The sequence below is a fragment of the Triticum urartu genome, chromosome 7A (assembly GCF_056163025.1).
Source record: "Triticum urartu cultivar PI428250 chromosome 7A, HENAU_Tu73, whole genome shotgun sequence".
Lineage (NCBI taxonomy): Eukaryota > Viridiplantae > Streptophyta > Magnoliopsida > Poales > Poaceae > Triticum > Triticum urartu.
This window is the reverse complement of record NC_141879.1, coordinates 734,153,812-734,165,462: the sequence shown is the minus strand read 5'-3', so window position 1 is coordinate 734,165,462 and position 11,651 is coordinate 734,153,812. Positions and strand designations below refer to the sequence as shown.

General features: G+C 44.2%; 1 protein-coding gene and 1 long non-coding RNA gene across 2 annotated transcripts; both read left to right on the top strand.

Moving 5' to 3' along the window:
* The first annotated feature begins 131 nt into the window (after positions 1-131).
* Positions 132-1,601, top strand: LOC125530595 (uncharacterized). Its single transcript, XR_007292964.2, has 3 exons — positions 132-896; positions 1,017-1,228; positions 1,321-1,601. It is a non-coding gene; the product is annotated as an uncharacterized LOC125530595 (long non-coding RNA).
* Positions 1,602-4,302: 2,701 nt separating this feature from the next.
* LOC125530596 (NAC domain-containing protein 22) lies at positions 4,303-5,577 on the top strand. Its single transcript, XM_048694982.2, has one exon. The coding sequence runs from the start codon at positions 4,394-4,396 to the stop codon at positions 5,294-5,296; it is 903 nt and encodes a 300-aa protein (XP_048550939.2). The 5' UTR covers positions 4,303-4,393; the 3' UTR covers positions 5,297-5,577.
* Positions 5,578-11,651: the final 6,074 nt, after the last annotated feature.

The window sequence follows — 11,651 nt, the reverse complement described above, 5'->3', positions numbered from 1 at the left end:
AATAACTGCAGGGCCAAGAAAGCCTAGATTGTACATATCTTTTTGTGCTAATAACTGCAGTGCTGGGGAAGCTTCAGTCCTTGTTTCCTTTCCTGAGACAAGGCGTCATGGTGGCACACAAAGGTAAGCCATCTTATCATGTCCCAAAATTCTCCGGTTGAAAGAAACCCATCACTAACTTGTTCCAGGTGTTGGATCCTCCACAACCAAAAGGCGACCATTGTCGTCATCATCGCTCACGGCACTGACCATCGAGGCCACGGTGGGCATGAGAAGTGCGCATCGCCCAAGACTTGGACCGTTTCAAAGTACCGCAAGCTGCCATGGCCATCTTCTTCCTCTGCTCCTTTTGCGCCCGTGGTGCCAGGTGAGTGGCTGCACTGCGTTTTTGGCATGAACAGAGGCGACACAGGCATGGACTTGACCGGCCGAGATGAGATCGACAGCGGCCTGGGCCGGATGGCAGGAGAAACGGTCTAGATTCTACGCGACGTGGATTGGATGGACGGATGGGTGCTTGCTGGTGTGCATGCTGCTGCATGGCGTCCCTTTCTTGATTTTCAGCAGCAGGCAGTCCAGTCTCCAGTCTATGGCTGTGGGTTGTGACAGTGAAACACACACACTAGTCCCTACATGTTTTATTCTGCAGCACAAAAAATAATGTGCATTTCAGCAGCCTAATCGCTTCACTTTTTGTAGGAGAGAATTTCTTTTCGAGCCGTTTTCTGGGAGGGTTCCAAGGTTGCTTCCTGCGAAGAGGCACAAGACGACGTTGAAGTCGAAGGCAACTTCCTTTACCCTTTTTTTCCTCTATATGGTGTCAACCAACATGGAGCACTACATTTGGCCAGGGATAGTTGCCCAAAGCCAAATGCAAATGCGATGCACCTAAAAAGGTGGAACCACTTTCATCAAAACCATTATTATTACGGTATAATTTATGTTATTTTATTTTGTTTTAGTATTAGTCTTTGTGTAATGATTTTCCACCTTGAATTTCCTGCTCGTCAACACAGGGGAAAAAGAGGAGGAAAGAAGTTCAAGGCTTTGGAACAATTCAACACGGTTTTCTGCGTTCAGCGACACCGACGGCCGGAGGGACGGACGGAAAAGGATATTTGGAGATATGTGGTGCGGTGTGTCACCCCCTTTTGGAATTTGCTGTGGAAAGTCACGGCCGCTCGCCGCTAGTGGACATGCACGCACCAACGACCTGCTGAAAATCTTGGTGAGCTTTTTTGTGCCTACTCCAGCACTCCATTGCTGAGGCTGTGAACCATGACGATCTACGTACCTTTTTACCGTTTCAAAATGCGTCAGTGTCAGTGGAGCTTACCTACGACCGAGGCAATGCTTCACCTTCACTGCTCACTTTGCCTGCTGGACCAATCATCTGGATTTGAACGCATGGATGGATCTCTGCTTGGAACAGCGGGGAAATGCTGGCGCGAAATCCCGGCATTTTCAGCCGGGACGAAATGTTTTTCATGGGCTTGATATTAGCACCGGCCTGGCTCGAGTTCAGGATAAACTGGTCAAAGATTTGTGTTCGGCAATTTGTTTTCTTTTTTCCTTAACCGCATCCATATTTATTTTGTAAAGTATGTGTGGCTGCGAAAGGGTTGACCGTGGGGGTCAAGAGTGGCTTCTTTATTTTAAAGTATGTGTGCTTTGCAGTTGCAGGTCAGAGATTATTCTGCTCTTCATGCCTCCTGAGAGCGACCTTGGCCCAATCGGGTTTGCTATGCTAATCTTCTAATTATCCAATCACAAACTCGCCTAAAAAAATGCGTTTCCTGATTAGCTGTACTAAGGGTGGAACTGAATAAAGAAGACGCCACTAACGAGCTGACGTTCCCTCACAAAACCCTTCTCAATGGACGTTTATTAGGAATTGCCATGTTATATAAGAAAAATATTTGTCATGGTGGAAAGAGAAAACTGCATGCTAGCAGAAAGAATTCTCAGGAATTTGCCATGCTGCAGCAGAGTAAATTAATTTGTGGTGGAATGTGCCTACCTGGGTTGAAAGTCCTAGAAACATCAGCTGAAAAAGAATACGAACTAAGCCCTTTTCAAATCAGACGGTATAGGATATGGCAAGATCTAACGTTTGTCCTTCTTTCTTCTCCCTTTAGCTTTCTCCGTCTTTCAATCGTTTCTTCTCCTACAAAATTGATTTATCTAAATTGTAAATTCAGTCAAATTACATATACCAGTTGTGCTTTTAAATAGTTTTCCTGAGATTAGCACTGGCCTAGTTCAAGATAAAACAGGTCAAAGATTTGTGTTCAACAGCTTATTTATCTTTGCTTAGCCGCATCCTTTTCATAAAGAAGTATGGCTGCGAAAGGATTGACCTAGGGTCAAGAGTGGCTTCTCAGGATATACTACTCCTATATAAATAGTACTCCCTCCGTAAACTAATATAAGAGTGTTTAGATTACTACTTTAGTGATCTAAACGCTCTTATATTAGTTTACAGAGGGAGTACTTTACAAGTGGCCCCTCATGCCTCTTGAGAGCGACGTTAGCCCAATCGGATTAGCTGCGCTAATCTTCTAATTATCCAATCACACACTCACCTGATTTTTATTTGGAATGGTGACTATACGAAGGGTGTGTCTAGGGCACATCTAGATGAGTTATAGTTATTACACATCTAAATGAGTGAATCAAGTATAAAAGAGAAAAAAAAGAGAAAAAAATATATTCACACGAATCTCAATATAAGATCAATAACATATGACTTAGATGTGCTTTAGCAAAACTGTCTATTATTTAATTACAAACATAGCAGGCAAATTTAAGTATTCTGCAACGCTTGATTGATTTCTAGATTCTTCCACGACCTTGAGCTGTCAAGGCGGCTCCTGCAAAACTCTGTTAAATGATGCTGCTCCGTACACATACCTATTTTCCATAATTAATCACAAACTTATGATGGTTGCTGTCAGGGGGGCTGCGAAACTTGTTTCATTATTACAGTACAAAAATAAGTCACAAACACACAGAAACACAGGTTGTCTAGCCGGAGGAAAATAGACAAAAAGAACTGGTTAAAAGAACAGGACTACCCCCTTCTTTTTTGGCATAATGCCATAATGCACCTGAAAGGCTAGCATAGAGGGCATCAACAGGGGAGCACTACGCAAAACACAACCTATACCTTCTACTTAGTTTCCTTTCTATTTATCCTTTTAATCATCACCATTAAGCAAACTGAGATTCCTAGGTTCCTTTTGGTGGAATGTGCATACCTGGGTTTAGGTCCTGGACTTGACACGAGTGGTCGCATTTTTCTAAATTTATTCCAGGCTTTTTGACGACATTTGTGGCGGGCCTGCTAGCTCAGTCTCTAGGTGCTCACATGAGAGAGTGTACATGCGTGTGTTTATTGGGTGACTGTGCGTGCGTGTATGTGGATTTATACGTTTGTGGTGTGTTTCTCAAAATGAAAATCCTCACCATCAAGGGTGAATGTGAATAAAATAAGAATATTGGAGGATTACATTCTTTAGATCTATTTCTATACATAGACCTTGTTTGATTTGTACTAGGATAAAAAAACAAATTCAATTCCTATGATCTACTTTGCATGGAATGAAAATTGACATTGAGCCCAATCTTTGCTATATTTCTATGACAACTTGCCATGCATTAGCCTTTTTTGTGGTCAGTTTTTCTTATGAAGCTAAAATGTTGCGCAATGTTCGAAAATAAAAATACCGCAAATTTCTGATTCAAAGTCAAAATTTACTCTGCTGATTACTCTCTAGTGGTTGACCAATCATGATTCTCCCACTAACTTGGATTGGCCAAGGGGAAACTTCATGATGTAGTACAACTTAGTGGATTTTAACAGGGAACCACTACACACGAACATAACTTCCTACCAATTTCCTTTCTTAATTAATCCCTTTTGTAAAGCCTTATACATCATCAACTTGAGATGCGATCACACAGGAAGTACTAGAAGGTACATCCACAACAGTGTAGATGCAGACCATTGATTCATAGCTTTTCACCACTAAACAAATCACTATTACCCAAGTTGGCAGTTAACTAATCACATACAGAGAGATCACACTCACACCTTGTAGCTATCCGAAATTTAATCCCCAGTCAATTAATCAACACAAATTACTTACCAATTAAGAATTCCAAGTCCACACACACACTCACACTCACTCACTGTCTGCAGTTTGGCCAGTAAAAGTCGTGCGAAGACTTGGAATTTGGACAGATGGAGACCCCGTTTCCCTCTTGAGCTTCGCCGCCGGCCTATATATGCGGCAAGCATCCTCTGCTCTCCCAACATATTCATCCAACAACCAACACCACTGCTTACCAGTCTGGAATCTACTCAAGCTAGCTAGCTGATCTGATCGAGATGGAGCGGCGAGGAGCAGCGGCGGCGCCGTCGCTGGAGCTGCCGGGGTTCCGCTTCCACCCCACGGAGGAGGAGCTGCTGGAGTTCTACCTCAAGCACCACGTCACCCGAAACAACAAGCAGCAGCAGCTCAGGGCGCCGTTCGACATCATCCCCACGGTGCACCTGTACCGGCACGACCCCTGGGACCTCCCGGGCCTGGCCGCCATCGCCAGCGAGCGCGAGTGGTACTTCTTCGTGCCCCGCGACGGCGCCCGGAAGCACGCGTCCGGCGTTGCCGGGGGCGGGCGCCCGAGCCGCACCACGGAGCGCGGGTTCTGGAAGGCCACGGGGTCCGACCGCGCCGTGCGCTGCGCCGCCGATCCCAAGCGCCTCGTCGGGCTCAAGAAGACGCTCGTCTACTACCAGGGCCGCGCGCCCCGGGGCACCAAGACAGACTGGGTCATGAACGAGTACCGCCTGCCCGACCTCGCCGGAGCCGGCGCCGGCGAGCAGCAGGACGTGGTGCTCTGCAAGGTGTACCGCAAGGCCGTGTCGCTCAAGGAGCTGGAGCAGCGGGTCGCCATGGAGGAGCTCGCGCGCGCGCGCTCCTCCCCGCCCACCACCACGGCCTCCCACTCCCTCTCCCACTGCAGCGCCGGCTCGCCCGACGTCTCCTCCGCGTCGGAGGTCGCAAACGAGGCCGTCAACGCCGTCGTGCAGCACCATGGCCACCACGGGGTGAAGAAGGAGGAGGCCGTGGCGGTGGCGAGGCCGCCGGCGATGCGGCTGCCGCAGCTGGAGACGGCCAAGGGCGGCGCTGGGCTGGAGTGGATGCAGGACCCGTTCCTGACGCAGCTGAGGAGCCCCTGGATGGAGGGCCTCTGCTTGTCTCCCTACTACGCCAGCGTCCTCAACTTCTAGCTACAACCAAAAATTATTACTCGTACTACTAATCACTAGTCCATTAATCCATGGAGCCATCTCAAAATTCAGAGGTAAAATACATCAGCCAGCAGATTATGTAGCGGTCACTGAATCTGGCAACAGAAATGGAGTCTACTGGTTGGCATATGAAACTCAATAGTATATGACACAACTAGACAAAAGGAATGGTGAAATTTTACCATGTATAGCACAGATAGAGGAGCCAAATTTTCACTACTCTATTAATTACTAGTTCAATGGAGTTTGTCCAGAATTCATAGATTCGATGGATGCACGATCGGTGCAAGGTGTGTTTACATATCCGATCAAGTACATGACTACATGCATAATGGATTGGGCATTCACACCAAATTCTATAACCCGAGCTTTTTCTGACGGGGTTTATTGGTGGGCGCATGAAACTCACTGTGATATGTGAGTCGGAGAAAGAGGAAATTGATGAGTTAGAAAAACATGTAACTCGTTTTATTTTCAATACAACGGGTTGATCAGTATTTATGTTTGGCCCTCTTTGGTTTTGTACTTTTTAACGGTAAATGGTTATCTTTTTTGAAAAATGAAATGATGATCTTGAGCTGCCTCCCTTTTCAATACAACGAGGGATGGCTGTCTCTAGTTGCCTAAGAGCATCTCCAACAGCCAAAATTAGTTTGCCGCGCGCCGTTCGTCTGGTTTTGCGCGGCCACCAGTGCTGGCTCCAACAGCCGCGCTAAAATGCAGCGCGCACGCGTCGCTTCAGCAGCGCGTAAAAAATGCAGCGCGCGACTCGCCGGGGCATTGCATATATGGCATTTTGAACACAAAATAAATTTGAAACATTCAAAATGCAATGAACATGACATATAAAATTTCACACAAACAAGTTGATGAATAAAAGTTCATACCCACAAGTTTAAAATCATGCCCACAAGTTCATCCAACCAAGTTCAAAATGCAAATCAAGTTCAAGACACAAATGAAAGACACATCAATCCTCGTCCTCATCTTCAGAAGACGATTCTTCTGCCTCCGAAGATGAATCTTTCTCCCTCTCCTCATCGCGCACCGCATCACGTGAAGCTCCGACGGTGTTGACAAGATCTTCAACGGTATCTTCATGGGAATGTGTGTGAGGAGGCACATCGAAAGACATTCCGCCCATGACGGCCGGAGGTGCACCCATGCCTCCCATGAGAGAAGCAAAACTCATGCCTCCCATGGCGGCCATAGCATGGGGGGAGGGGGGGGGGGTGCTCCAAAGCCACCCATGCCTCCCATGGCACCTAAACCGCCCACGGTACCTCCGAAGCTACCCATGCCACCCATGGCGCCAAGGCCACCGCCACCTATTGCACGAATCATGGCTCATTTTTGGATTAAGACTTCTTCACGGGCAAGATTGACATACTCCTTTTGCGCCTCATTGAGGTTAGATGTGTCCAAGAAGAACAAGTGCTTCTCCCATTCCAACAATCTTGTTCGCTCCTCATTTCTCACCTTCCTCTCCTCGGCTGCCACCTTCCTCTCCTCGGCCGCCAACCTCCTCTCCTCGGCCGCGGCATCTTGGTTCCTTACCATTTTCCTCACCTCCTTGGCTTATTTTCTTGCCTTTACAATAGCTTCCATAGCATTTTTGAGCTCATCATCTCCTTTCCTCTTTTTCTTTTCTGTTTTGTCTTTCTTGCATCCATCCGGTCATTTTGGCTTCGGGTATGAAACTGAGTTGGGTGTGGGGCTTCTCTTGCCGTCATCACTTGATGCATCATCCTCCTCCTCATCATCCAACTCAATTGTTCGCTTGCGTTTGTTGCTCAAATGCAAATCATCCAAATCTTTACGCTTCTTCCATTTCTCATCATCCTTCAACACGTTATAGCAACGAGGCAAGGTAAAGACCCTTCCTTTGTTGATCTTCCCCTTCTTGGTTTTCCTCTCCTCTTTTTTGAACAAGTTTTGTGCAATGTTGTACTACATGAAAACAAAACAGGTTAGCACTTCGAACACCAACAACAAGTATGATGAACATGTATGGAATGCCACTTACTCTATCGTCCTCATTTGTGCCACTTGGGTTCAACTTGTCAACCACCTTTTGACAGGCCGCCCACCTTTGACAATCCAAGTTGATTGTCGACCATCGGGACCGAAGTGATCTCTCGGAGCGGTCAATTCCACTCACGTTGTGAACATCAAAGTGTTTTTTCATCCGCCCCCAATAAAGCATCTCTACTTTGATCACCTCCAACGGATGGATCCCTCGACACTTGCAACCAAGTATTGCATAGTAAGATGTCATCGGCGTTGGTGTAATTGCCCGCTCTTCCTTTCAGCACGTCGACAATGCCCTCATCCTCCTCGTCCACCTCGAACTCATGGTCTTCGAAATGTATGTCATTGGTTTGAGACCAATGCGAATTGTTGGAGCCAACACCCATAGTTGACATGTATGCATCATCATTGAGACTACAAAGTTTTTTGAACAATACAAATAAGCTATCTATATGAATGCATTGAAAAAATAACAAGAAAAGAAAAGTTGGAAAAAAAAATTCTACCTTGGGGGCATTTCGTCGAACATGTTGTGCGCGTCGGCCGCCGGCTCAACGAGTGAGCTCGCCGGCGCTTCGATAGCCGCCGCGCCCGTCGCACGCCCTGCAAGCTTCTTCCTCCTTGCCTTCGAGGTGCCGGAGCCGTCCGCCGCCTTGTTCTTCTTCGCCGATGTCTTGCCCTTCTTTGGCCGCGCCGCATTGGGGAGCTTCGAGGAGAGGGCGGCAGTTCGGGCCGGCGCCGGCGCGCCGCCACCCGCCGCCAAGGTCATCCGCGACGGCATGAAGAGGCCGCGCGCGAGGCCGATGGTCGGAGGAGCTTCGGCGGAGGCGAGGCCAACGCCACCCGCGCTAGGGTTTGCGGCGGCGGCGGCAGCGGTGGAGGGGTCGCGGCTATAGGATGGGGTGAGCGGGGTGCTGGCGCGTGCGTCCATGGGTGCAGTTCGCCGGCGCGGGCGCGCGCGGGGCGTAGGAGGCGGAGAGGAGAGAGTGCGGCGCGAGCACTCGAGTGTGCCGCGCGCGGAAGCGGGTGCCCCAAATACACCACGCGAGATAGCGAATCCGACCGCGCGCCCAACTCCTTATACCACACGCGCGGTTATTGCGCGTCCGCTGGAGCCACCCGCCGGGTTGCGCGCGTGCTAAGATGGTCAAATTTACGGTGCGGCGTTTGTTTAGCGCGGCTGTTAGAGATGCTCTAATTGGCTTGAACTTATACTTGCCTGGGTCACGATTGGCAACAAGTACATTATCTTCTTGGGCTATAAATTTTACTAAATCTAGGGGTTAAGATTCGTATGCGTGATCGGGCTAAAGTTTATGGGGATACATCGTCGCTCAACCTGTCGATTTAACACAAAAAAGCTATATCTCACTTACTGCGATGTACAACGAGTGACCGCCCCCGTCGTTCCACCCACGGACCAGGCCTATTAACGCAGTTTTTTTCTGCTTTATTTCTTTGTGCAGTTTTTTTGTTTCTTTTCTTGTTTTGTTTTCAGTTTTCCTTTCTGTGTTTTTACCTTTTTATTTATTCTTTGACTTTTTTACTTTTCATTTGTCTGGTTTTCTAATTTAGGTTTATCTTTTATTCCCTTCTTTCCATTTATCTCTTTTGTTTTGTCTTTTTTACTAAACACTATTTTGGCTTCCATTTCCTTTTCTGAATACTGTTTACGATAAATAATTATTTAGGAAAGGATACAATATTTATTTAATATAAGAATACTTTTGAATAACGTGATGCACACTTGTTTTCATATGGGGTGGGCATTGTTCTAAGTACATGATGGACATTTTTCGAATATGTGGTAAATAATTTTAAAACAAGTGATGACCATTTACAAAATACATGTTGAAACGTTTTTCAATATGTGGTGAATTTTTATTAAATACACGAAGCACTTTTTTCGAACACGTTGGAACAGTTTTATACAGGAGAAACGTTTATCCAAATATATATTGAATAGTTTTTGGATACACGATGACCATTTTCAAATACAGAAAGTAAATGTTTTGGATATGTGGTGCACATTTTTTAAATGCATGATGTACATTATTTTACATTAGAAACATTTTGAAATATACAGTTAACATTTTCCAAATAAATGGTGAATACTATTAAAATACACAAGAATATTTTTTAAATACATTGTGACAAAAAATTATATGTGATGAACAATTTTGAGATATGCAAAGATATACATTTTAGAATATGAGGTGAATATTTTGGAATACATGATGTATATCTTGTGAAATATGCGATCAATATATTTTCTAATATGCGATGAACTATGTTGAAATACACCATAATATGCGACGAACTACTTTTAAATATAGATACTAAAAGTAGTTTCCCAAAAATATCAGTGGAGAATTTCTAAAGGTAGAGGAACAAAGAAAAACAAAAAATATGAAGTGAACATCACAACATGGGCCCGTGTTCCTTCACGCATGCAGGGCTCATGTCGCGCATGGGCGGACATTCTGAACACTTGTTTTCAGATAAAGTTGGGCATTCTCCGGGATGAGCTGGGTTCAGACCGGGCTGTACAATGCCCGACCCAAATTTCGCACGCATGGGCCTCGCTCGGCCTAGTTCGTAGCCCAGGAAAATGGCTGTTTTCTCATTTAAAATTAATAAAACAGCTAATTTTGGTGCTATATAAACTATATTATGCCTATATTTGTTAATATACCTCAAAAAACATGTTTCATTGGGCTTTTCCTGGGCTTTGGGCAGGGCCATGGGCGATAAAGTGAGGCCCAATCCTGGCCGGATGTCGGGCTCCGGGACAAACTTACAATTTTTCTTTTTCTTTCCCCTGTATTGTGTATTGCATATTTTTTTTTGTTTCTTCTTTTGGTTTGATTATATCTTTTCCGTTTTTTCTGGTTTTCCAGTTTAGTTTTATGTTTTATTCTCGTCTTTCCATTTATCTGTTTTCTTTTTTCTTTTTCCCTTTGTACTATTTTTTGGATCCATTTCCTTTTCTGAATATTATTTAGGATACATAATTATTTAAAAGATATTAAAAGATTTTTGAATAGAAGAATACCTTTGAATGACGTGATGGACATTTGTCCATATTGGGTGGACGTCTTTCTAAGTACGTGATGAACATTTTTGAATATGTAGTGAATAATAAATATGCGATGACCATTTATAAAATACACGATGAAATATTTAATAAATACATCAAGAAACTTTTTGCAATATACGGTGAAATTTAATTAAATACGTGGTGAATATTTTTTTGAACACACGGTGAACAATTCTTAAAAACACAACAATTTTTTTTAAATACGCAATGAGGACTTCTTCTAATATGTTGTGAATAGTTTTTTGAATACGTGACAACGATTTTTGGAATATAGGAAGAACATGCTTTGAATATGTGGTTCACATTTAAAAAAAATACTTCATGTACATTTTATAAATACATGGAAAACATTATTGAAATATGCAACAAGCATTTTCCAAATAAATGGTGAATATTTTTAAAATATGCAAGAAACATTTATCAAATGTCTGTTTACCGCGTAATACAAAAGAGGATTATGGCGTACTAAAAGTTGTCACAATGTGTTTAAAAAAAGTCCGTTAATGGTTGTTTTGAAAAGTGTTCATGCATTAAAGAAAAGGTTTAGATGATTTGAAGAAAGTATTCACACATTCTTTGTTAATTTAGAGAGTATTCTTGAAAAAAGGAAAATAAACAGAAGAAGATGAAGAATTAAAAACGGTAGAGAAAGAGAACAAAACGTGCTGCGCTGCACGTTTACACATGCACGTACGAAGCAGGCGCAGAAAAATAATAATATGAGAATCACTATTTTCGGCTTGGCCCAATTGGGGTGCCCGGTTGCATTGCTTGGGCCGATCATATCTGATATGTGTTGGGCAGATAGAGTGGCTTCAAAAATTGGTAATTGGTTTCGGGCTTAAGATTTGACTAAATTGGAGTAGTTTTCATATATATTGGTCATCTTTGGTTTTGTATTATTTTAATGATAAATTTTTATATTTTTGTTGTATGTTGCGATGTCCAGCCCGGTGATGTCTCGACGAGCACGAAGCACATCGATATCTAGTTCAGTGTCGTACTCGAGTAGGACACTAGTATACTTCTTGGCACTCTCTCAATCCTATGAGGAATACCGGAATAGGGATCACGGTGAGCACTAGAATGCACAGGAACATGCCACGATGGAATCAAATAGGATCTGATGAAGAAAAACAAAAGAATCTGTGGGTGAAATAGAAGAGAATTGTACTAACCATTGCAAATTAAGATGTGAATTGT

Coding starts and splice junctions, on each gene's coding strand:
- LOC125530596 (XM_048694982.2), top strand. CDS start 4,394: ATGGAGCGGCGAGGAGCAGCGGCGGCGCCGTCGCTGGAGCTGCCGGGG.